The sequence below is a fragment of the Heterocephalus glaber genome, unplaced genomic scaffold (assembly GCF_053883595.1).
Source record: "Heterocephalus glaber isolate CG9 unplaced genomic scaffold, H.glaber_assembly_v1.0 deba00001760, whole genome shotgun sequence".
NCBI lineage: Eukaryota > Metazoa > Chordata > Mammalia > Rodentia > Bathyergidae > Heterocephalus > Heterocephalus glaber.
Genome location: NW_028258457.1, coordinates 8,139,983 through 8,166,066, shown reverse-complemented (window position 1 = coordinate 8,166,066; position 26,084 = coordinate 8,139,983). Strand labels below are relative to the sequence as shown.

The 26,084-nt window shown below is 52.9% G+C and overlaps 1 protein-coding gene across 2 annotated transcripts in view; it reads left to right on the top strand.

Moving 5' to 3' along the window:
* Carm1 (coactivator associated arginine methyltransferase 1) overlaps window positions 1-26,084 on the top strand; it is a 39,410-nt gene that overhangs the window by 12,018 nt on the left and 1,308 nt on the right. The window contains exons 2-15 of one of the 2 annotated variants that reach the window (XM_004866058.2): window positions 10,300-10,425; window positions 12,657-12,763; window positions 13,672-13,776; window positions 16,624-16,734; window positions 17,652-17,829; window positions 19,715-19,805; window positions 19,965-20,046; window positions 24,399-24,484; window positions 24,594-24,683; window positions 25,030-25,167; window positions 25,242-25,331; window positions 25,415-25,527; window positions 25,608-25,685; window positions 25,948-26,016. In XM_004866058.2, coding sequence (XP_004866115.2) covers window positions 10,300-10,425; window positions 12,657-12,763; window positions 13,672-13,776; window positions 16,624-16,734; window positions 17,652-17,829; window positions 19,715-19,805; window positions 19,965-20,046; window positions 24,399-24,484; window positions 24,594-24,683; window positions 25,030-25,167; window positions 25,242-25,331; window positions 25,415-25,527; window positions 25,608-25,685; window positions 25,948-26,016 — 1,464 coding nt within the window. The remainder of the gene's footprint in view (window positions 1-10,299; window positions 10,426-12,656; window positions 12,764-13,671; window positions 13,777-16,623; window positions 16,735-17,651; window positions 17,830-19,714; window positions 19,806-19,964; window positions 20,047-24,398; window positions 24,485-24,593; window positions 24,684-25,029; window positions 25,168-25,241; window positions 25,332-25,414; window positions 25,528-25,607; window positions 25,686-25,947; window positions 26,017-26,084) is intronic. The other variant, XM_087201621.1, reaches the window with a different exon arrangement.

Here is a 26,084-nt window from a genome sequence, read left to right as displayed (position 1 = left end):
CACCTGAGGGACATTTTTAAGCTGTCACCTGTGAAGCTTAAAGTGAAGAATGAGGGTCTTGGGGTGTGCTCAGTGGTAGAACCCCCCACCTCCACCCCAACAGTCACAAAGGCCAATCCCAGGATTCCAGACCTTGTGTATGAAGCCTATTCTGTCAGCCATGCAGCAGATGGCCACTCCCTGCTTTGAGGATGGACCCCCCCAGGGGCTTCCAGGCCACCTGGGGACAGGGCCAGATGTCCAGTGTGGGCCCGCCACGGCCTTCTGTGCAGGGTTCTTTCTGGTTCTGCTCTCTACTCTCCCTTGGTCCAGGATGCCCTGGGGACATGGGGTTCCTGAGATTGGTTTGGTGCCAGCACCAGGCCTGCCGTGTGCTGTGGGCACTGGGTGTGTCCATCCTCATGATGACAGCCTGAGCCATGTGTCCTTTTTCTAGATAAAGCTGAGGCTTGGTGGGGGTGGGATGGGGTCCTTGCTTGTAGTTGGCTGGAACCCTTGCCGCACCCAGGTCTGAAAAGTCCAGAGCTGGGCTCTAGAGGCTTGACCTGGCCTTGGCCTTCCTGCCAGGGGAGAAGGGCTTTCCAGGTGAGGACTGCCTGCAGTGCAGGCCAGGAGCTGTGCTGCCTGCCCACACCCCACCTCCCTCCCACCCACGGGACAGCCTTGCTCTGGGAGGCACTGCCTGCCAGCCTGTGGGAGGCAGAGCTGGCCTCCCTCCTCCAGCTGGGTCTCTTCCCACTACCCTCCCCCACCAGCAGAGTCCAAAAAGATGGCCGAGGGTCCTGCACCAGGCCTGCCCTCTCCAGGAAGGGTTTATATGGCCAGTGTGGCCGCCAGGCCAACCCCACTGTGGCAACTGCTTTTTGTCTGGTTATCTTAAATGTGCCACAGCATAGGGTAGATACTCAGCCCACTCAGGAGGGTGTGACTGTGAAGTCATCCTGCTCTTCCTAGCACAATGCTGCAACCTTCCCTTCAGTTTTTCACGCACATGCATAAATCTCTCCTCTGTGCTTAAAGTTAATGCACATTCAAACAATGGGGAGGGGGGGAAGGTGCAGAAGGAAAGGACTCCCTTCCCAGAAGCAGCCTCTGAAGTCAGTATTGTTTCTAGACCAGTCCCTCCCCCATTGTCCTTGGGCCTCTCATTTTTGCCCCTGTGGTGCATGTGTAGTTCCTTCTTAGCCTCTGAGTGCTGGGATTACAGGTGTGCGCCACCATGCTTGGCTCCCTGTGATGCATGTGGCTTGCTCATTTTAACATGGCAGTGTCTGCAGATGGAAAGTGATTTTGGAGGCTGAGGCAGAAGGATCAACGTGAGTTCGAGGCCAGCCGGGCTACATAATGAGTTAAAGGTGAGCCTGAACAACATAGTGAAACCCTGTCTCAAAAAACGGGGGAGGGGGAGTTCACTGGTTACACTTTCATTCATTCATTCATTCATTCATTCATTTAGTGTGTGTTGAGTTTCCTGCTGGTTGGGCTTGTTTGTATCTTTACATATGCTGCCTAGTGGAGTCATATAGGATAAAGGTCACAAGTGGATTTTGGAGTCACTTTCCCTCAGAAGAGTTGCCTAGACTTGGTGCTGTGCTGAACCAGTGGTGGTGCCAGATCAGAGCCCTTGGGAGCTGGGGCTTCGGGCTCCTGGGTGCCTGAGGGAGGGGCTGGGATTCACCCAGAGGGCAGGGGTATAGGCCAGAGGAGTCCAGCGTGACCTCATGGTCCTCAAATACCCGGAGACAGGCAGGGTGACAGCAGCTGCTGCCGAGTTTCTCTGAGGACAGCATGGAGACCCAGCTTGGGTTACAGCAGAGGGAGGCCAGGCTGGGTTGGGAGCCCTGGGCTGGGATTCAGCTGACACTGATGACTGTAACAAGGCTGCACCATCCGTTATTAAGTCATTTTCTCGGACTCTTCACAGGGGTGGGGATTCACACGCCCATTTCACAGAGGGCTCCTGAGGCTGCACAAAGGCAGGTGTTGGGCAGTGATCGGGCTCTGCTGCTGCCTCCTCTGGCCTAGCCCAGTTCCAGGATTGTGCACTATGGCCACATGGATTGTCATGGTGCCCTTGGGGTGTGTCAAGATTGCCATTGCATAGGGCTGGGGATTTAGCTCAGTGGTTCTGGCACCTGCCTTGCAAGCGCAAGGTCCCGAGTTCGATCCCCAGTACCAAAAAAAAAAAAGATTTCCATTGCACACATGAGGAAACTGAGGCCCAGAGCCTGGCAGCTGGAGGCCCCAGACACCAAAGCTTGTCATTTCACCCCTTCCCCTCTTGGAAGTGACCACTTCCGTCTGCTGGCCACAGGACAGAGGATGGCTTCTGGTGCCCAGTGGTCTGGAGACAAGGTTGCTATGGGCAGTGGGGCCTGGCTTTCCTCCTGTCCAGAGCTTGGATCTCACCCCCAGCCGGCAGCATCAGCCTGTTTTCCTTCTCTCCAGCATTGAGTGCCAGCTCCCTTTGCCCTATCTTCTGGTGCACCGGAAGCTCTCTGCCTCCCACTGCTGGCTCTGAGCGTGGGAAGCAGGGCCTGGCCCTCGGGCTTACTGCTGGTTCCCTGTCCCAATGCTCAGCCTGAACTGGGCTGTGTCTGGGTGGGCTCAGGAAGGCAGCTGTGGCATGGAAGGGTCTTGTTCTCTTTTACCTGACTCCTCTCTCATTATGGAATGTTTTCCTCTGGAAGGTGAACAGTCGTGGTTTATTTGGAAGGAGGCAATTTTAATAAAAGACCTAACATTTAGACAAGTATACCTGTATCCCCTTCCCCCACAGGTCTGCCGAGATAAACAGCTTTAATTATTCCTCTGTTTGGTGGCCTTGGTAGCTTTCCTGATGGAGAGGCAGGGCAGTGCGGCGTGGTGTTTTTGTCCCCTCCCTCCCCCCAGCTAGTAGCTGCTTTTCCTTGCTCTGGTTTTGTGGAATTGGGGGTTCTGCAGGAGGAGAACGCTTCACTCAAGGGTCATCCTGCTTCCGCTGGTCCATGTCTGCCCATCCTGGGGCGCCGAGGACCCTCGATTGATCCACTGCTCTCCAGAAGCAAGGGGGAAGGAGGACTGGAACAGCAGGAGGCACTCCCCCCCACCTCCCAGCGGCGCAGGACCCAGGGCTAGGGCCAGGTCAGCACCAGACTTGAGCCCCTGCTCTTCTACACCCTACTGCCTCTTGTGGTCAGGGGAGAGGCTGAGCCTCTGCTGTCCTGGAGACTCCAAGCAAGTCAGGATCCATGAGTGCCACACAGGCCTGCATTTCACAGGATAACTGGTTGGGTGACCAAGCAAGGCAGGAGCTGCCACACATGCAAGCTTGTCTAGGAAGTTGTGGAGGGCCTCTGGGAGGAGGCGACAAGGGGCCAGGGAAAGAGTGGGGAGGGTGTTCCATCTAAGGCACCTCTGGCAGTGGAGGGTGAGATGTGGCGAAGGCCAGTGTGGTGCCACTGGAGATCCCGATGGGAGCCCCATATGGAGTTCTGAAAGGCTGGGGAACCATAGAGGGATGGGATTCTAGGGTTCTTTAAGTGCCTTTTGTGTTCGAGATGAAGGGTCTCACTGTGTGGCTCGATCTGGTCTTGAACTCCTGGACTTGAGCAGTCTTCCCCAATCCCTGAGTAGCAGGGACTGCAGGCATGGGTTAGTTGCTGTGCTCAGCAGCAGAGCGCTCAGCAGATGGCCTGTGACAGACACTGTGAGACCTGTTGGGTGGCCTGCAAGGCAACTGGGACTTGTCTGGCTACCCTGAGACAGGCCTCTCTGACGGTTGAAGCCCCTTGGGTGCTAGGTGGTGGGCACCAGGGTGTACCCTTCCTGGGTGCCAGTGAACAGGGCAGGCAGGGCTCCTGCTGTCCTCACCTGCTCTTTTCTTGGGTATTTTCAACCCCGGGACCAGAGAGCCCCCTGTGCCCCTGGACCCCATGGTTCTGCTTTGGTGGGGAGCAGCCTTCATCCTCTAAGGGTCACCTCTTCCAGGTCCTGGTCATCTCTGCCGAACTATATGTAGGCCTCCTCCTCTAGCCCTGTCTCCTTCTGCGCATTGGTCATGGCACGTGGGCCCTCCCAGTGCTGCCTGTGGCTGAGAAGCAGCCAGGGTCCTGAGCTGGAGTCCTCCAGGCCTACAAGCAGCCCCCAGGCAGACCAGCAGCTTACCCCATTCCTCCGCATGCTTTCCCACCTCCTCTCCAGGCTGGGTCAGGTGACCTCTGGGCTCCTCTAGTGCCCAGGAGCTTGTCTGCTACAGGGCAGGATTGAGTCATTGTAGCAGAGTGCATCCTGCCCACAAAGTGAAATACTTACTGTCTGGTCCTTTAGGGAGCGTGCTGGCCAAACCTTGCTCCAGGATGCACAGAGGGTCACAGGCCACATTGGTTAGGGCCAGGGACCCTGTCGCCAGTCACCTTGGCCTCTCTGGCTGTGACCTTGAGCAAGATCATTAAGCTCTCTGAGCAGACTGGTGAAGTGAGGGGCTAGAAAGCCCAGAACAGAGCCTGGCCCCTACAGAGGGTTGTCACTTATTCACTGAGTGGCACTCAGCCCCAGATCCCAGCCTTAGCTGGGTAAGAACAGGCCATAGCAGGGCTCATAGCTGGGGTTGGGTATCTGTGACGTGGGCAGATGGGGGACTTGCTTCTTGGGAGGTGAGACAGGCTCTCTCGGAAGTCGGGTGATTTCCTACCCATCAGGGACCGAGCTGAGTGCTGCTCACTCTGTGGAGCTGTCCCCTGGCCCCAGGCCGCAGTAGGACAGACTACATGGTGTGGCCCCTGGGCCGAGCTCACCCTGGGGCGGTGGCGCTGTTCATACTCCTCCGTGCAGGTTCCATTCCTCAGCTCCATGTTTGAGACCTGCCTTTGTAGAGAAGCTATCAGATAGGTCTGTTCGTAGCCACAGCCCACATGTTCCTTTTTCCTCCGGGAATGAAGTCCCAGCTCTAGCCCAACCTTCCCTGACTGTAATCCAGCACCGAGGCCTGGCCCACAGCCCCCTCTGGCTAAATCCTTGTCTTGTTCTTTCCTTCTCCAGGCCACATGACATAGCCCCCAAATGCTGGCACGGTTGGTGGAGCTCCCAACAGAGTGCCTCTCCAAGTGGGCCCTTGATGCCCTGTCCCTCACATAGCTCACAGAGCCATGGCTTAACAGAGAGGCAAAGGGAGGGGCCCTTGGAGGCCCCGGAGGTGACCAGGAGCTTCCTGAGCAAAAGGGCTGCGGCTGGCAAACTAGGCCCCAAGGCCCTAGGAGAGGAGCAGTGCCCAGGATGCCCAGGTGCTCCTGGGCCAGTGACCCGGCCAGAGTCTGAGTGTGCATTGTCCCCGGGCCCGTCATGCCAGGGGAGGGGAGGAAGTGTGCTGAGACCCAAGCCTGGCTCTCTGGGCTGGAGAATTGAGTGTGGCTATGGGTAAGTCTGGGGAGGGAGGGCAGGGACCCTGGCGACTGCCAGTGTGGGAGCTCCGTTGCATCTCCTGGAGGAAATTTTGTTGGTTTTCATTCTTCAGTGCTGAGGGTAGAGCCCAGGGGTTCAGGGTGCTAGGCAGTTGGTCAACATTTGAGCTGCAGCCCTAATCCCCAAAGGAGGATTTTGCAAATCAGGGAGGTGCAGCCTGTTTGGGTTTGTCAGATGCTTCCCTGGTGCTTGCTTCGTGCCAGGGACTGGCTGGAGGGTCCTGCTGTGACAGTCATAAAATGCTGGCTCCACAGCCTTGGCTGCTGTCACTGTGAAAAGACAGATCCTATCGCCCTGAGCCCAGATTTGAGCCCAGCCCCTGCTTCTGGCTGCAGCCAAGTGTCCCTAGGCCACAGGTGCTATAGTTGCCTGCCTGATGCCAGCTTCAGTGGGTGCTCAGGGCAGGCCGCCTCATAAACAGAGCCCTCCTAGGTGCTGGGGATTTAGCTTAGTGGTTCCAGTGCCTGCCTCACAAGCGCAAGGTCCTGAGTTTGATCTCTGGTACCCCCGCCCCCCAAAAATACCCAGAGGCCTCCTGGCTCTCCTTGCTGTTGCCTGGGCACAGCTGGCAGCATGGTTTTATCTCCTGCCCCAGGGTCCCTTCCTTACCCCCACTTACAGCTGGGTCTGAAACTCCTCCTCTTGGAGCCTGGAGGCGGGGGCTGGGAGCCTAGGGCAATGGCCCGCCCCACCCACCACCCTCCTCCTGCCTGCTGCCCTCTTGAGTTTGTGCAGGGGCCTTGCCCCCCATGGGGGTCTCAGACTGTGCATCCTGATGAGGGCTTGGGGAGTGCCTGTTGCCCTGGAGTCTGAACTTTGTTTCTTTCTTACGGTGTGCATGTGTGCGTTTGTGCATGTGTGGGACTGTTAGGGATGAAACTAGGGCCTTCATACCAAGGTACATTCCCCAGCCCTTTTCTATTTTTATTTTGAGACAGGGTCTAAGTCATTAAGTTGCCCAGGCTAAGCTCAAACATCCCATCATCCTGCCTCATTCTTGCAGAGTACCGGGCTCACAGGTATGCACCAGCACGCCTGGCTGAGAGCATTTTTCTTGCTCTGTTCAGGTAGAATTCCTATAACCCTAAAACAACACATTCTAAATGATACAGCTCAGTGGCATTTAGCATATTCCCAGCATTGTGTAACCAAAAATCGAGCATTTTTACCACCCCAAAAAGAAGTCCCACACCCATTAAGCACTGACTCCCATTCTCCATTGCAGTCCCTGGCAACTATACTCTGCCTTCTGTCTCTGAATTTACCTGTTCTGACTATTTCATATGAATGGAGCTACACATTTTGTGACCTTTGGTGTTTGCCTTCTTTGATCATGTTTCTGAGATTCACCCAGGTTGTTGCAGGTGTCATCAATGGTTAATAATAGTGTCTTTTAGCCAGGAGTAGTGCACACCTCCAATCCCAGCACTCTGGGAGGCTGAGGCAGGGGGGTCACAGGTTTGAGTCCAGGCTGAGCAACTTCGTGACTTAGCAAGACCCTGTCTTAAAGTATTTCTTAAAAAAGGCTCAGAGGCTGAGGATTTAGCTCAATGGTTCTGGCGCCTGCCTTGCAAGCGCAAGGTCCTGAATTCGATCCCCAGTACCAAAAAAAAAAGGGCTCAGATTTGATCTCCAGTACAAAATAATGTCTGTTTTATGGATATTCTATATTTTGTTTGTACATTCATCACTTGCTGGATACTGTCTCTACTTTTGATGACCTTGAATAGTAATACCATGATGATTTTTTGTTACTGTTTTGTTTTTTGAGACAGAGCCCCACCATGTAGCTCAGGCTGGCCTCGAACTCATGGCAGTCCTCCTATCTCTGCCTCCTGAGTGTTGGACTTTTTGAGAATAGCTGAAGTGTTTTCCATGGTGGCTGCATCGTTTTATTTTACATCCCACCAGTGGAGTATAAGGGTTCTAATTTCTCTGTATCTTTGGCAACCACTTGTTATTTATCCTTTTTTTTCTTTTTCTCTTGGCTTTAAATGAGAGTGGTCTTGGTAGGTATGAAGTGATATTCACATGGTCTTTATTTAAATTTCCTCAATGATTTATGATGTTGTGCATCTTTTTTTTTTTTTTTTGGTACCAGGGATAGAACTCGGGACCTTGCACTTTCGAGGCAGGCACCGGAACCACAGAGCTAAATCCCCGGCCCTGTTGTGCATCTTTATAAGCATTTGCTAGCCGTTTGTATATCTTCTTTGGAAATATGTCCGTTCAGGTCCTTTGTCCTTTTTTTTTTTGGTTTTTTGGGACAGGGTCTTGCGATATAGTCCAGGCTGGGCTTGAACTCATGGTGATCCTCCTACCTCAGACTCCAGAGTGCTGGAATTACAGGCCTGTGCCACCTCTCCCAGCTTGCCATGTTTTGTTTTTCTTTGTTTCAGTGCAAGGGATTGAACCCAGGATCTTCACACTGAACTACGTGTTTAGCCCTTTTTTATTTATTTATTTATTTATTTACTTAGTTTTTGAGACAAGGTCTTGCTATATAACATATAACTCAAGATGGTCCCAAACTCACTGTGTAGCCCAGCCTGGCCTCAAACTCACAGCAACACTCCTACCTCAGCCTCCTGAGTGCTGGGAATACAGGAGTGCACCACCACACCCAGCCTTGTTTTTTATTTTGAGACAGAGTCTTGCTAAGTTGTTTTTTTGCCCAGGCTGGGCTTGAATATGAAACTTCCTGCCTCAGCCTCCCAGAGTGCTGGGATTGTAGGCATAAACTACCACATTTGACTTCCTTTGCCCATTTTTGAATTGAATTGATTGTCTTTTTATTGTTGCCTTAAAACAATTTGTTTTTCTGTTTTCACACTATTGGAGTTTAAATAAACCCAGGCCCTCTCACGTGTTACCCCTCAGCTAGATTGCCAGCCCCCCCCCCCTTTTTTTAGACAGGCTCTTTCAAAGTTGTCCAGGCTGGCCTCAAACTTGCAATTCCCCTGCTTCTACCTCCTGAGTAGTAGGAATTACAGGTGTTAAAAGAGTTAAAAAGAGTTTCTGTATGCTCTGGATTCTGGGTCTTTATCAGATACATGATTTATGAGTGCTCTGTCCCATTCTGCAGGTTAACTATTTACTCTGAATAGTGTCTGTTTTGCAGTGCTGGGATGGAACCGGGGGTCTCCTTGTAGTAGGCAAGCCACCTACTCTTGACCTGTATCCCAAGACTCTAAAAGTTTAGTCTTTTTTTTTTTTGGTACTGGGGATCGAATTCAGGACCTTGTGCTTGCGAGGTCAGCTCCTTTCATTGAAGAGAATCTTCTTACCCCATTGAATGTTCTTGGCACCCATGGTGAAAATCAATTGACCATAAATGGAAGGATTTATTTCTGGACTCCAATCCTATTCCCCAGGTCTGTTCTTTTGCCAGTACTACACTGTTTGATTACCATTGTAGTGTGATTTGGAATTGAGAAGTGTGAATCCTCCATCTTTGTTGTCTTCCAAGGTATTTTGGCTACTCCATGATTGGAAACCTTTTTTTTAAAGTACTGTACTGGAGATTGAACCCAGGTCCTTCACTCTGAGCTACACCCCTAGCTCTTCTTTATTTTTCTTTCTTTCTTTCTTTCTTTATTGGGTACCATGGATCGAACTTGGGACCTTGCACTTGCGAAGCAGGGGTCTTTCTTTATTTTTAAAAGTTTGAGAGAGGGTCTTGCTAGGTTGCCAGCTTGGGCTCAAACCTTTGACCTCTTGGAAATGGTTTTCCTAATCACATTTGGACTCTCACGTCTCTCTCCACATTTCTTTCGTTGGTATTTGATGAGCCATTTAGAAGCAAGCTGCAGACATCGCCTGAATTCACTCTGAATGCTCTGTGTGTATCTTGTCAGAACAGGGCCTTCTAAAGACCAAATGACTGTACTGTCGCATGCCCAGTTCATGCATTTCCCTAGTTGTCCTTTACAGGTTTTTAAAGCCTTTTCTCATCAGGGCCCCATCCAGCATCCGCTTGGCATTTCTTGGCTGCTCTTCTTAGGTCTCCCCCCAACCCCACCCCCGGTTTAGCACCCTGCATTCCTCTTGTTCCTGATGTTGCTCTTCTGGGAAACCAGGCTGCTTGCCTTGCAGACGCCACAGTCTCCCACTATTGCTGTCCCCTTAGGATGGGACGGAGGGCAGCGTTTTTGTCAGGATTGCCACACAGGTGCCCTGGCTGTCCGACTGCAACATGGCAGGGGACCACTTCCATGTATGCATTTGTCCCATTCCTGGGACACTGTCTTGTCCTGTGGCTCGGGTGGGAACACTGCACTTGCTGAGTGGGTGACTGGTGTGCAGCAGCACTGGGCACAGGATCCGGGGCTTCCTGTGCACGTTGCCTTTGACTGAGCGTGTGTTGTAGCTGCTGTCTCCCTGCCTCACTGACAGCCCCGCTTGGCAGATGAGAAAACCAGGACTCAGAGGCTCAGTGAGACCCGCATCACACAGTAAGAAGTGTAGGGGACAGAAGCCTGGGTCGTATGGCTCCATGGACAAACACATGATCACTGCACACAGAAGTCAGAGAGATGGCTGGGAACCCCCATGTGACGTGAAAGGGTCTGGATGAGTGCCCCTCTCCCTCAGCTGGGCCCACTGTGCCTCTCCAGGCTTGGTGACGCCATGGCCCTGCTGTGGTTGCCATTGCTTGTTTGCATCTCCCTGTGGACAGACGCTGTGATCAGTCCTCCTTGCCCCTCATGTGGCTTGGGCAGACAGGGTCCTGGCTAGCAGGCTTCCTGGGCAGCTTTGTGACACTGTGGAAGATTCTGGGGTGCCCAGGGGACAGAGGGAGGGTGGTGGGACTCAGGCAGCTAGCAAGATGCCACTGCTCACACCACTTCTGTGTCGCAGATGAAGATGTGTGTGTGTTCAAGTGTTCTGTGTCCCGAGAGACGGAGTGCAGCCGCGTGGGCAAGCAGTCCTTCATCATCACGCTGGGCTGCAACAGCGTCCTCATCCAGTTCGCCACTCCCAATGGTATGTGTCTCCGCCCTGCGGCTGGGTGGGCTGGAGCTGGGAAGGGCAGCCACCTGGCAGTTGCCAGCTACTGCTGTCAAAACCATCATCCTGGTTTTTTTTTTTTTTCCTTTCTTTTTTTGAGACAAGGTCTCCCTATGTAGCCCAGGCTGGCCTCAAACTCGTAGCAATCCTCCTGCCGCAGCTTCCTCAGTGCTAGGATTATAGGCATATGCCACCCCACCCAGCTTAAACCTTTGTTCTGTTACCTCAGCAACATTGTGAGACTGTCAATAATAATATTATTATTATTATAGTCCCTGTAGAAACACAGTCCTGGTTAGAGTATATTGTTACTGCTTGGAACAAACCCTCTGCTGGCACAGGCTCCTTTGTGTCCTTTGGGCCTCAGCTCTTGTCCGCTCCCCCAAGAGGCCTTCCTGAGTGCCTGGCCCTGGCCCTGCCTCACAGCCTGTGGGGTGGGGTCCGGGCCCTGAGAGAAGTCACTGGAAAGCTCTCAGCAGCCCTACCTCGGAGGATGCTGGTGGGCACACAGGGTCCCTGAGGGGTGGCGTGTGGAGGTGGGGAAGACAGCTAGGGCAGGGGGCCAGGGAGAGGTGAGGAGAGCCTGGGGTTCGGTGGGGAGCTCATCTCAGGCCCAGCCGGCCTCCTGCCCCATGCCCTTTCTTTATCTATGTACATAAAGGGCAGTAGGTCTCTACTTTTATAAGCTAAACTGCTTTTTTCCCCATTACTGGAGATTTGAACCTGAGGATGCTCTACCACTGAGCTACATACACAGCTCTTTTTATTATTTATTTTGAGACATGGTCTCAGTCACCCAGGCTGACTTTAAACTTTACATACTCTTGTCTCAGCCTCCTGAAGACCTGGAATTATAGGCTTGCAGCACTGCATTTGCCAAGAAAAAAAATTAACCAACACTAATTTTATCTATTTTTAGGGTTAAATTTTATCATAGGTACATATATAAAAATATAGTCTAAATAGTGGTGGCAAACTTATGGCATGCGTGCTGCAGCAGGCTGTTTATATCGCGGAAAACTAAAAGGTTCACCATCTCTGCTGTATATGGTTTGGTAGTCTCTGCAGTTGGAGGCATCTGAGGAGCATCTTGGCATGTATTTGGCAAGGGCAAGAGGAGACTCTTATAATCTAGATTCATAGTTTAAAACAAAAGAGAAATAACTCCAGCAGTGGGCAGGAATGTAGTTTAGCAGTGAAGTACTTGCCTAGTGCATGCGTTCTAGGGCTGAGCTCAGGCCCCAGTCCTGTCAAAACGCAAAGCAAAACAAAACACCACCTAGTGTGAACTATGAACAGTGATACTACAAATTCCTCTAAGGTTTCTCCTTCCCTCTTCTCTTCCTTCTTCCTGTTTCCTTCCTTTCTTTTTTCTATTTCTTCATCTTTTCTCCTCTTCCTTCTTCTTTCTCATCCTCCTTTTTTCCTCTTTCTCCTTATCCTCCTTCTTTCTTCTTCTTTCCTCCTCTTCTTCTCTGCTCCTCCTCCTTTCCTCTTCTTTTTTTTTTTGGTACCAGGGATCGAACTGGGACCTTGTGCTTGTGAGGCAGGTGGCAGCACCGCTGAGCTAAATCCCCAGCCTTCTTCTTTTTCTTCTGTTGTGGTACTAAAGGTGGAAGCCAGGCCAGGCAAGCGCACTACCTTGGCGCCACGTCCCCAGGCCCCTCTTTCACTTTATCCCCTTGCTGGACACGGAGGTGGTGTCTCTGTGTCTGCCGGCCCGTAGACACCGCCATGCTTCCTGAGTCGAGGTGGGCTTAATCATTGGAGGTTTGAGCTGGGGTCCGTGGCCTGTGCCCTTCACAGACTCACCAGGCTGTTCTTGGCGAGGAACTGCCAGGCCTGTTCCCGCTAGGCCACTCCCACTCTTCGGGGAACTTGCCACCTGCTGCTCTTGGTCACCAAGTGGCAGCGTTGGTCTCCTTTTATTTTCTGCTTTACTTATTCATGTGCTTGGTGTTGGCCTTGCTGGCCATGGAGGCCAGGGGCTTACACAGGCGAGGCAAATGCAGTACCACAGGGCTGCACTCTCAGCCCCTTTTCTTTTCAATGTGAACATTGTTTGGGGGGAAAAAGATCACTGAGCCACACAGGCTCCGTGGGAAAAGCCAAGGCGTGCAGCCAGATGGAGCCCTGAGGTGGCCACACGTGCCAGGCTCCTGGGCAGGTCGCTCCCTGCCCCCAGTGACTTGGCTCTCCCATTGCAGATTTCTGTTCTTTCTACAACATCCTGAAGACGTGCCGGGGCCACACCCTGGAGCGGTCGGTGTTCAGTGAGCGCACAGAGGAGTCCTCGGCTGTGCAGTACTTCCAGGTAGGGGGCGACTGCCCTGGGCCAGGTTACCTGCAGCTGGTGGCCTGTCCCACCTGCCTGCTCAAAGGCCATGCAGCATGGGCAGGCCCACCTGGGATCCCGTCCTGGCTCTGTCCCCTACTAGCTGCATAGCCTTGGGCAAGTGTCCTCTGCTTGCTGGGGCTCAGTTTTCTCATTTGTGATGCCTGAGAGGGTTGCTAAAAGGATCTGAGTGTGGGTGAAGCCTGGGCCCCAGGCATTTTGAATAGTAACAGAACCACTGCACTGTCCTGACCCCTACTGTGCACCAGGCATGCTCTGAGCTCTTCTGGGCCCAGAAGCACTGGGACCCTCCCAACAACTTGAGGAGGTAAGTGCTGTTATTGTCCCATTTTACAGATGACAAAACTGAGGCTCAGAGAGGTTAAGTGACTTGCCCCAAGTCACACAGCTCTTTTGAAACATAGCCGAGATGGGAAGCCAGGTGTGCCTGATGCCAAAGCCTGTGGCCCTGCAGGTGCCATGCTGCCTCCCGATCACCTGTTGTCTTACAGAGACACCACGCCTCACCTGCCTGCAGTTCTGAGCTCTAGAGTTTTGTTCCACTTGCTCCTCCTCTTCTTTGGGGCCCCGAAGCTGGGTCAGATGGCCCTAATGCCAGAACCCCACGCTTACGGTCTCCTGGGTGGCTTCTGGGTCCAGGTGGCAGCCACCTGTGTCCCTGAGCCATGGTGACAGTGGTGGTGACCTTCCTGGGGCTGCTCCCTCTCCTGAGCAGCTGGCAGCCTGTGCCGAGGGGTCTGGGCTGGCAGAGGGCGCCCAGCCTCCCAGGGGACAGAGGTCCAAGCTGACCCTTCCCTCTGTAAGGCTGGCAGGTCTCGGCCAATTGTCCCCTGGGTGCCCTGTGCATTGGTGTATCTCTGTTCCAGTTTTACGGCTACCTGTCCCAGCAGCAGAACATGATGCAGGACTATGTGCGGACGGGGACCTACCAGCGTGCCATCCTGCAGAACCACACCGACTTCAAGGACAAAGTGAGCAGTGCCAGCCCAGGCATGAGACCACCTCCCTGTTTCTGTCTTTTTGTTTGTGCAAGGATTTTATCTCAGATTTACTTTTCTGATTACCAAAGGAAAACCTCTTTAACATGTACAGTATCGCAGGAAAGGCCTGTGTCATTTCCCTCCAAAACAGTCTCTGCCATCAGTGTAAGGTCTCTCCTTCCAAATTTGTTCCCATGCATGCATTAGCACGTAATTTTGAATTATTTGCTTGAGGCCTTTTGTTAAAGGACATTGGATTGTATTCTGTGTATTCCTGTTGAATACTCTTTTAAAAAAAATTTTTTTTTTTTGAGATAAGGTCTCCCTGTGTAGTCCAAACTGGCCTTGAACTCTCATCAGTCCAAGTGCTGGGATTATAGGCATGTGTCACCATGCCTGGCCTTAAAATTTTTTATACCTTAATAGTGTGTTTTATGGCACACTGTTTTCTCCCAGTCTTATTAAAGTATGATTGACAAGTAAGAGTTGTACATGCTGGGCTGGGGGTGTAGCTCAGAGGCAGACCACCTGCATGGTATGAGAGAGGTCCTCAGTTCTATTCCTAGCACCCCAAAATCAAAGCAGAAGCCATACAAAATGTAAATGAAAAAAAAAATGTAAATGGCAACCTCTCTAACTAAAGCAACAAGCTGCATCCATAGTGTGTTCTCAGCCAAGGGCAGATGTGCTCACCTGTAAGCCCAGATACTTGGGAGGCTGAGGCAGGAGGATTGCAAGTTTAAGGCCAGCCTGGGAAATTAGGAGACTCTGTCTCAACTTAAGGAAATAAAGGCCTGGGGGTGTAGCTCAGGTGTTACCTAGCATGCACATAGCCCTGGGTTCCATCCCAGTGCTGCTGAAAACTATGCACTTCAGGTGATATTCTGAGGTGTGTGTGTGAAAGAGAATCAAGCTGATTAATACTCATCACCTTTCCTAGTTACTTTTTTTAAAAAACAGTGATGTATAGAAAACATATACATATTTTGGTCCTCACACCACAACCTAAAAGACTTTCTTTTGGGCGGGGGCTACCAGGGATGCTGTACTACTGAGCCACACTCCCAGCCCTTTTTATTTTGAGACAAGGTCTCACTAAGTTGCCCAGGCTGGACTTGAACTTGAGATCCTCCTGGCTCAGCCTCCCTTAGCGCTGGCATTATAGGCATGTGCCACCACACCCAGCTGGGTCAGAATCTCTTTAGGGCCACTTGCAAGACAGAAAGACTGGAAGAGCAGAGTTTCTGTGTCCTGCCATGGGGAAAGGAACACCTCCTTTCCATGGCCCACCTCAGGGGTGGGGTGATGTGCCAGGGATCCGGGACAGAAACCAAGACACCATATCATAACATCACAGGCGAAGATGCCCAAATTGCTCTCAGCCAGTCGCCAGCGCAAGCTTCAGTGTGTATTTAGGTCTCTGGACTTTTGGGATGTGGCATTCGGGCTCAGCGATGGACCCCAATTGGCCCTGTCCCTCACCTCTCCAGGGGATAGAGCCCAGCCCTTGCACATGCCCAGCAATGCGCTGCCACTGAGCTGCACCCAGTCTCTGACCTCTGCCGAGAAGCTTTTAATGCTACCAAGCAATGTGTAGTTGTGATTAAAAGACAGCAAGTGTGCAGTGTCCCCAGATGGTCCCCATCTTATGATGATGGCTAGATGTAGTGACTTTCAGTGCTCTCTGAATCAAAGTGTCCCTACACAGCTGCTCTGTTTTTCTTTTTCAGGACAGTATTTCATATACTGCATGAGATACTCAACACTGTACTATAAAACATGCTCCATGTTAGATTCCTTGGCCCAACTGTGGGGTCGTTCCTTAAGTGTTCCAAGCATGTTTAAGTCAGCCAGGCTTTGTAGGTCAGAGGCATTAAATGCATTTTCTTTTATTCTGTGGTAATGGCAAGGGAACCCAGCCTTTGCACCCCAGTTCTTTTTGTTTTTTGTTTTTTGAGACAGGGTCTTGCTATGTAGTCCAGACTGGCCTTGAACTCATGGCGATCCTCCTCCCTCAGCCTCCCAAGTACTGGGATTATAGGTGTGCACCACCATGCCTGGCTTCAGCCCCAAGTCTTTTTTTGGTACCAGGGTTCGAACTCGGGTCCTTGCGCTTGTGCAGCAGGCGGCGAAACCACTGAGCTAAATCCCCGGCCCTGCCCCAAGTCTTTTGTTGGTTTGTTTTTTTGGTACCAGGGGTTGAACTCAGGACCCAGCGCTTGCAAGGCAGACAGAGGAACCACTGAGCCAAACCCCCAGCCCCCCCAAGTCTTTTGAATTTTCATTTTGAGTCAGGGTTTCAATAAGCTGCTCAGGATGGCTGTGAACTTGTGATCCTCCTGCCTCAGCCTTCCAGGGTGCTGGAATTACAGGCCTCTGCCATCAAGCCCAGCTTAACTGCATTTTTTACTCCCTTCTCTCCTGCTGGCCCAGCATTTGTTTTCCTTTTTGAATTGGTCGGGAGCTTACACTTTCCCTCTGGCCCCTTCCTAGCCACCAGGGCTGCAGAGTGCAGGCCCTGCAGTCCTGAGGCCCCGCCCTCGGCTCAGCTGTCTTTGGCTCTCTCCTCCTCTCTGCCTGGGTGTCACTCCCAGGTTCCCCGAGCCAGCTCTGACTCCAAAACGTGAGCTCCCAGAGATGTGCACTTTTCTATCAGGAGCCTTCTGCCTCTTCCTTGACCCTGCTCAGATTCTTCATTGCTCTTTTTATTCCTATTTTTGTACTTTAGAAGCTCTCTGTAGTTGATGCGCAGTCGGTGCCCCATTTCTGGCCGTGGGCCCTGTGTCGGGGTCACACCGGATGCTGGGGACCCAGCACCTCTCCCATCACCATTTCCAGATCGTGCTTGATGTTGGCTGTGGCTCTGGGATCCTGTCGTTTTTTGCCGCCCAGGCTGGAGCCAGGAAAATCTATGCAGTGGAGGCCAGCACCATGGCCCAGCATGCCGAGGTCAGTATCCCTGGTTCCCCAGGCCCACCTCAGCCTCAAGTGCAGTGCCCACCGTGAACCTCCAGGAAGCTGAGCCCTGGGCTGGGGCGGGTGGGGCCTTTGGATGCCATGAGACCTTGTGCTTCAGGGGAGATCTCTGGGGTGTGTGCCTGGCCTCTCTGAGCCCTGCCACCCCGTGTCCAATGCAGGTGACAATGGTCTTTCATTTTGTGAGTTCATGTTGTCATCTCCTTTTTTTTTTACTGAAACATTCATTCACCAGGTTGAAAATTGCAAAGCTACAAAGGAAGAACAGTGAAAATGCCTCCCTCCCTCCACCCTTGGTCTTTCCAGCGCCTCCCCGGGGGACCCCCGAGACCTTACTAGACTCCTCCATGGGTGCACAGGCCAGCATGGCTCTCCTGCCTGCTGCTGTCTCACACGAAAAGCACATTGTCTCTGTCCTGCTGGGGACAGTGTCTTCCTTCTCTGTAGCTGCCAGGTGTCCCTTGGCCTGAGCTGAGCCTTGTTTGCTTAGCCGAGTTCCATCTCTTGTGACATTGACTCTTCCAATCTTTGTCATACACATTGTCCTGCTGAGCCCCCTTAAACACGTGGTACTTCTGGTGCCATTATGCCCCAAGGACAAGTTCTGGTACTGAACTTGCCAGGTTGTAGGGTGCGGCTGCAGCATCAGTGGCCCTTGCAGAGTTGACTCCCCCATCTCTGCTCCCAACAGCTGACACCACTAGGGTGGGGGACCAGGACTGCTGCTGCCTCACAGTGCCTGGGCCACCTGCGCTCTTAGCAGCCGAGGCTGTGGCTCAGATGCCCTGGAGGAGGCAGAGGGGTGCTGGGGGGCCATGTTGGCCAGAGGCCCTGGCGGGAGGCACACAATGGTTAGGTGCGGGGACCCCTGAGTCTCTGCTTGCCTGCAGGTCCTGGTGAAGAGCAACAACCTGACGGACCGCATCGTGGTCATCCCCGGCAAGGTGGAGGAGATCTCGCTCCCCGAGCAGGTGGACATCATCATCTCGGAGCCTATGGGCTACATGCTCTTCAATGAGCGCATGCTCGAGAGCTACCTCCATGCCAAGAAGTACCTGAAGCCCAGTGGTGAGTGTCTCTGCTGTGCTCAACAGCTGGACCCTCAGCCCATGGCAACCCCGCTCCCTGCTTGCTTGGGTACAGGGGATCCTGGGCCCCCCTGCTCCCTACCTGCCCCCTCCCTATACCTGAGTCCCAGGCCCCAAACGGAGCCAGACATGTCCTTGCCCAGCCTGCTCGAGGGGCTTCCTGGGGGCCCCAGAGAGCCTGGACAGGCCTCCCTCAGCCAGGGGCAGGCGGGCATGTGTGCCCTTGTGGGTGCCTGTGAGGGGTGAGGCAGCAGTCTGGTGAGCCCATCTGTCACCGTGTCTGTCCTCAGGCTATCCAATCCCTGCCTCTGGGTATGAGCCCAAGTCACCAGACAACTGTGTGTATCTGTCCATTCATGTCAGGGGTCTTTGCCAACCTGAACTCCTGCTGCATATGGCAAGAAGTGGGGTGTGTGTGTGTGTGTGTGCATGTGCGCCCCAGCCAGGCAGTGGCCGTGGTAGAGCTTGGAAGCAAGCAGACTGGGGGGCAAGCAAGGTGGGCAGGGCTCCTGCGTGTGGTAGGCATGTGGGAAGCTCCTGCATGAGTCCTTTGTCCCAGGGCCATGGGCCGTGGACCATGTTCTGGAGGTGGCTGCCATTCCCCACCACTGTGTCACACATCCAGGATGTGTGTGCTACTTGAGGCTGTCCCTATGACTTTCACTCCCCTTTTTTTTCATTTTTTTTGTTACTAGGGGTTCAACCCAAGGCCTTTGCCCTGAGCTACATCCCCAGCTTTTTTTTTTTTTTTTTTGAGACAAGGTCTCCCTAAATCACTCAGCCACCCAGGCTAGGCTTGAACTTGAGATCCTTTTGCCTCAGCCTCCCAGGGTGTTGAAATTACAGGCATGCACCACCAGGCCAAAATCTGCTTCCCTCCCATCCTTGCCTATTGGTGGCTAGGCTTGCAGGGATGGGTTTGCCCCAGCAGAGGGCCTCATGGGATGTGAGGCCAGGTGCCAGCCCTGCTCAGCACAGAGGACTAAAGGCAGCATCTGCCCCTCACCCCCTGGCCTGCAGGAGCCAAGAACCTTCTGGGCCAAACAAATTCCTGTGAGACACAGGCTCCCCAGGGCAGGTAGCCCAGCGTGGGGCCCAGCACGGGGCCCCGGAGCCATATCGGAGTGCCTCCCTGCCTGTCCCTGTCTCCAGCCCCAGGGCTGCAACTGGGCATCGCTAGCCTGGTGGGGCCCCTTCCTTCTCAGCACAGAAGGGTGAGGATCCACATCTGGAGGCCAGGTGCTTTCCCAGAGCAGGCTCAGCCTCTGGAGTTCTGGCTCAGCTGTCTGTTGAGTGACAGACAGGGACCCTGCCTCCTGCCCCTTTGTAGGCCATATGCCAAGCTAAAGTGGCCAAGTGGCCCACCCTGCTGGCCTGGGGTCTGCCAGAGCTGGGGATCCCTGGACCTCCCACTTGGCCTTTCTCCCTGTGTGTGCCTGCTGTTGGCTCTGGTTGGTTCTTCTGCTAGCCTCATAGCCCTGGGAACAGAACAGGAACAAACAGACTGTCCACAAGTGGGACCTGAGCTGTTAGTGGATGAATTGAGCCCTAGTGAGCCAATCTGATTGGGTGATTTCACTTATTGCTATTTTAGAATCGTTACATAGATCCATGGGTCACAAATCCAAAGGGTACAAAAGAAAAGAGCCGGACATGGCTGTGCATGCATACACACAGACACAGACATAGACACACACACATACCCACCAGGAGTGAGTGGGACAGTACAAGGCCACTGGCAGAATAGATGGATGGGTGAGAGGCTGGAAAGCCTGAGGCTGGGGTGTCTGGTTCTCTGGGAGCTCTACCCACCCCTGAGGGATGTGCCACCCTGACACCAGCACCCCTCCCTGCCCTGCTCCCAGGAAACATGTTCCCTACAATTGGTGACGTCCACCTGGCACCCTTCACAGATGAACAGCTCTACATGGAGCAGTTCACCAAGGCCAACTTCTGGTGAGTGACCCCCTACCCCCTGCCTCTCCTTTCCTCCTCTTCAGTAGGACCTGAGGAACTGGGGTGCATGTAAGGGGTCAGCTGGGAGACAGGCAAGGACCCACTGCCCTGCTGCTGCTGCTGCTGCTGGTGACCCTGCCGGGGCGGGGCTCTCTGCAGGTACCAGCCGTCCTTCCATGGGGTGGACCTGTCGGCTCTCCGGGGCGCCGCCGTGGACGAGTATTTCCGGCAGCCTGTGGTGGTGAGTAGGGCACCATGGTGTCCCTGCTGGGTGTGGCTCCCCTTAAGTGACAAGAGTAGGCCCTGGGCTCCCTCAGCCCCGGCCTCTGGCCTGCACAGAGCACTGTCCCTGAGAGGCAGAGGCCGCAGACTCAGCACAGGGAGCCTGTGGGATGTGTGACTGCTTAGGAGGCAAAGGAACCCTCGAGGAGCAGATTCCATTTAGTGGCTGATTTTACTTACTGAGGTTTCTCAATTGATATGTAGACTCACAGTTCACACATGAAGAGTATGAAAGCAGAGCCTCCTGAGCATGTCTCCTGCCGCTCAGCTCCCCTTCCTGCAGCAAGCAGCATTATTTACTCTTTCTAACGGTTCACACCTAAATGTGCACATACAAATACGTATATTTTCAGCTTTTCTTCTCACAAAATGTAGCATAAGCAACATGCTGTTCTGAATATTTCCATGGTCAGAGTCCTTCAAAATGTGTGGAAATGCTCTAGGTCCCGTACCTGGTTTCTTTTGGTGAAGTTCTGTGTGCATGTGAAAAATTAGTATGTGCGACCGTCACTTGCTGGGCGTAGTGTTATAGTCAAGCCAGGGAGGTCACATTTTCTAATCATGTTGCTCAAATCTCTGTCACTACTGATTTTCTGATTTTTTTTTTGTTCATAACTTGTGAACTTGCTCATTTTTCCGATTCATTGTGATACTTTTGCCTTACGTACTTTATAACACTGTGTGTTTGGTGAGAGGTTTAGGATTATCCTGTCTCTGTTGGATCGCTCCTTTATCATTATGAAATGTCTCCTCTATTACTATTTCTTGCCTTAATGTCTTTTTTATTTTCTTTCATCAGTTCCAGTGACTGAGTCTAGGGCCTTCATACTGAGCTACATCCTCAGTATCCCCCCCACCCTTTTAAGTTTTTCATTTTATTTTGAGACAGGGTCTTGCTAAGTGGCTGAGGCTGGGCTTGCCTTCCCAGAGTGCTGGGATTACAGGCACACGGCACCATGCCAGGCCTTTTTTAAATTTTACTTTATTTTTTGAGACAGAGTCTCACTATGTAGTTGAGGCTGGCCTTGAATTCACTATGTAGCCCATGCTGGTCTCAAACTTGTGTCAGTCTTCCTGCCTCAACCTCCTGAGTGCTGGGATCACAGGTGTGTACCACCACACCCAGCCCCACCCCTTTTTAAAACTTTTTACAAGATAGTTTCACTAAATTGCCCAGGTAGGGCTAGCGTTTGCAGTCCAGGATCCTGCCTTCTGCACCAGCTCTAGACATGTGCTAGCACACCTGCTTTTCTTGTTGTTAATTTTGGTTATTATAATTTCTCACGTCTGGAATTTCATTTTGGTCATTTTTGTTGTTTCATGTTTTTTGTTTTTGAGATGGGGTCTGGCCACACTGCCCAGGTAGGACTCAAGTGATCACCTCTCCTCATTCCCCCATATAGCTGGGGTTGCCTGTGTGCACTCCCGCAGCCAGTGCAGGGTTAGATTTTATCATCCAGGTCTTCTTTGAAATCCTTTTTCCCCTGGTGCTGGGAATAGAACCCTGGGTCAGGCACATGCCAGGCAAGGCAAGTGCTGTACTATTTAGCTACAATCCCAGCCACCACTTTTTGTGTTAACATGGAAGTGATCACTTTCAGTGTCGGAAAAGTCTACATCTGGGCTTGCTTTTTTTTTTTTTTTTTTTTTTTGTATTGCGGATTGAACCCAGGGCCTTTGCACTGAGACAGGGCCTTGCTCAACTGCTCAGGCTGGCCTTGAACTCATGATCCTTTTGCCTCTGCCTTCCAGAGTGCTGCTGGGACCACAGGTGTGGGCCATCGCGCATGGCTCTGTTATGCTTGGTTTGGGTCTTGGTCCTGCGGCGCGGTTTCTCGATGTCCCTGACCATTGAAGGCTAGTGTTAAACACTACAGAGGTTCTGGGGATGTCTCTTCTTCAGGGCTTTGGTGCTCTCTGGGCAGTTGCTGTGCGACAGAGCGCCCAGACCTGGTAGGTGTCTGAGATCTATTTGCAGCAGTCTCCCCACCCCTTTACAACCCTGAAGACCAAGGGTCCCAAGGACATTTTGTTTGCATGTATTCTATCGATATGATGGATCAGTATCTACTGGTATGAGAACTAAAGCCAAGACATATAAAAATATGAATTTATCTATTTTTAAAATAATTGCTGGGCTGGGGATTTAGCTCAGCAGTTCTGGGACCTGCTGTGCAAGCGCAAGGTCCCAAGTTCAATCCTGGGTACCAAAAAAAAAGTAATTGCTGGGCCTGGTGTTACACACCTGTAAGCCTAGTACTTGGGAGGCTGAGGCAGAGGGATCACCTTGAGTTTGAGGCCAGCCTAGACTGCATAGTGAGACCCTGTCAATAATAATATAACCCATTACCTGTTAACATCAATAGTATTTTTTAAGAAAATGAAACTTTTCAAATAAAATTTGAGTGAAAATAGTGTCATTTAGTTTGCAAGTCTAATGACTGGCTCAGTAGAGGACAGCTGGGCTGTCCTTGTGCCTTCAGTCTGCTGTGTGTCACAGACAAGCAAAGGGGTAAAAAGGGCAGAAAGCAGTGCAGCATGGTGTGCACACTTGTAATTCCAGCATTTGGGAGGCTGAGGCAGGAGAATCTTGGTGAGTTTGAGGCCAGCCTGGGGTACATAGTAAGACCCTTAAAAAAAAAGGCAAAAATCATCTTATCCTTGACCTTTTAGGGTACCCTGGACAGGACTACACTTGGAGGGCTGTTTTAGGGCTGGCCTGCAGTAGTACTTTTTGGGATTTTGGTTCTTTTTTTGTAGTACTGGGGATGGAGCCCAGGGCTGTGCATGTGCTGGGTGGGTGCTCTGCCACTGGGCTACACCCTCAGCCCTCAGAGTCTAGACAGAGACCAGAGTTCTCAGCGTGCCTTATCCAGGATTCCTCATGGCCAATCAGTGCTCAGCTTTTAGTCTCTTAGGACAGCTTCCCACTTGGAGTCTTGGCCTCTGCAGGCCACCTCATGCTTGACCTAGGAATTGGCGGTGCTAAACGTGAACTTGCACTCACATCTGCCTTCCTGTTCTGCATTTCTTTCTTTGTTCTGGCCTGAGCACAAGCTGCCTGGCACACAGAGCTCCTGTTTTGTTGTCCCCACCTGCAGAGGTTGCTGATAGGACTCAGCCAGGGGTGAAGGCAGGGTGAGGAGGGCTCCCCTCAGCACACTTCCATTCTTGCTGAGATGAGCACCTGGATGCCAGGCTTGTTCCCTGAGGCTGTTAGCAGCTGACTGAGTTTTTGTAGTTCACTCAGCTTGCCTTGTCCTTGGCAGACCTGTCAGTCTGATGTAAAATTGTCCAACCTTTTTTTCTTTCTTTTTTTTTTTTTTTTGGTACTGGGGATCAAATTTGGGACCTTGTGCTTGCCAGGCAGGCGGCGGCACCACTGAGCTAAATCCCGTGCCCCATCCATTTGTTTTTTGTTTTGTTTTGGTACCAGGGATCGAACTCCGGTCCTTGCGCTTGCTAGGCAAGCGACGGAACCACTGAGCTAAATCCCCGGCCCCCCATCCATTTGTTTTTTGAGACAGGGTCTCACTATGTACCCCAGGCTGGCCTTAAACTCAGCAGTCCTCCTGCTTCAGCCTCTGGAGTGCTAGGATTACAGGTGTGCACCACCATCACCCCAGCCTCTTGGTTTGTTTTTGGTTTTGTTGTTGTTGTTGTTGTTTTATTTTGGTAAAATTGTCAGAACTGGGAGTGGATAGGGCCAGGGATTTAGCTCAGTGGTTCCATCACCTGCCTTGAAAGTGCAAGGTTCCAAGTTCGATCCCCAGTACCCCAAAAAAACAGAACTGGGAGTGGATATCAGCACACAGTTGCTTTTGATTTTTTGGCGCCACAGTGGATAGAACCCAGGGCCTTGTGTATGTTAGGCAAATGCTCTGCCCCCTAGCACCCTAAACCTGCCACCTTGGTTTTTTGGTTGCCTTGCTTAATGATTTATCTTGGAGATCGTTCCCTACAAAATCACAAACAACCTCTTGCTTTTTCCATGTACACACAGTCCTTTAAGAATGAACTATTGCTGGATCAATTAGATGCTTCCCGTGGCTTCTGCTGAGTGAGGTGTGGAATTCGTGTGCCCATCTGTAGGTTACACACAGGCCAAGTCCTTAGTGCCACCTGTCATCCTGAGAGCTGTCACCTCACCATCCCCTTGGTGTGGTGCCGACACTTTCCTAGCATGTCTGAGCAGGGGAGGCTGGCCTAGCCCTGCAGCCTGGAAGTCAAGGCCAGGCCAGAGGGAAGCACCAGGCTCCCCTCCTCCCTGGTCTGTAACACAAGCCGGGTCACACCTGTGGTCTCTCCCAGGACACATTTGACATCCGGATCCTGATGGCCAAGTCTGTCAAGTATACAGTGAACTTCTTAGAAGCCAAAGAAGGAGATTTGCACAGGTAACGCCCTGTACCCCATCGCCCAGCTACTCCTGCTCAGCTTAGGGCCGCTGCCCTCCTCGCACTGCAGCTCCCGGGCTCCCCAGCAACCCCTGCCCTTGCCTTCCAGGATAGAAATCCCATTCAAATTCCACATGCTGCACTCGGGGCTGGTCCATGGCCTGGCTTTCTGGTTTGACGTCGCTTTCATCGGCTCCATGTGAGTGTGGGAGCGCAGGCCCTGCTGTTCCACTGGCCCACCTCGGGCTCCTGTGACCCTCGGCTTGGAGAGCAGGATGCAGTTCCTGGCTTCCTGCTGCCCGGTGGGAACAAGTCTGGAGCAAGAGGTGGGGTGGGGACAAAGGGCTTCCCTGCCCCTCATGAGTCCTTGTCTGTGTCTCAAGGCACCTGAGTATCAGAATAGGTGCCCTGCAGCTGCAGATTCCTTGTGCACACATGTGCCCAGGTCTGCCTGCATTACCAGCCCTGGGGAGAGCTCAGGGACAGCTGGTGGCCCAGTTAGTGGCACCAGCCCAGTCAAGTGTGTGCCTGTCCCTGCCTGGCAGAATGACTGTGTGGCTGTCCACGGCCCCCACGGAACCCTTGACCCACTGGTACCAGGTACGGTGTCTCTTCCAGTCACCACTCTTCGCCAAGGCCGGGGACACGCTCTCAGGGACATGTCTGCTCATTGCCAACAAGAGGTGAGCCTGCTGCCAGGGCTGGGGCAGGCAGGGGTCCCTCGGCCGGCATCTCATGCTGCCTCACTGCCCTACAGACAGAGCTACGACATCAGTATTGTGGCCCAGGTGGACCAGACAGGCTCCAAGTCCAGTAACCTGCTGGACCTGAAGAACCCCTTCTTCAGGTAGGAGGTCTCCATGCGGGGCACCCAGGCCCTGTCGCCCTGTCCCCGCAGCCCCGGCCTTGCCCACACTCCGTCTGCCACAGGTACACAGGCACAACACCCTCACCCCCGCCTGGCTCACACTACACGTCACCCTCGGAGAACATGTGGAACACAGGCAGCACCTACAACCTCAGCAGCGGCATGGCTGTGGCTGGTGAGTCAGGGGCCTGGGGTGACGGCCGGGACCCATGGGGCACACTCACCCCCAGCCGATGCCCCCCTTTCTGCACGCAGGGATGCCGACAGCCTACGACCTGAGCAGTGTTATTGCTGGCGGCTCCAGCGTGGGTCACAACAACCTGATTCCTTTAGGTGAATGTCCCTGTGGTCTGGGGAGCAGGGTGGACACCGCCTGGGCAGGGAAGGGTCATGGCCGGCCCAATGATGAGTGCTTGGACCCTTGGCACCTCTGTCACGCGAAGGCATCTCTTCCTCCTGGGGCTCTCGGCTGCCAGGCCCTGCACTGCTGTCTGCCTTGCTCTGTCACTGCATCTGCCCCTTGAGTGCCAGTGGGCCGGGAAGCTGGGGGTGGTGATGCATCTCCCTCCCTTCCTTCCTTCCTGTTGCTGCGCAGCCAACACAGGGATTGTCAATCACACCCACTCGCGGATGGGCTCCATAATGAGCACGGGCATTGTCCAAGGTAACGCGGGCGTGGGAGTGTGTGGCCTGCTGGCTGCCGTGCCTGTGTGGGTGCTCACACTGCCGGGG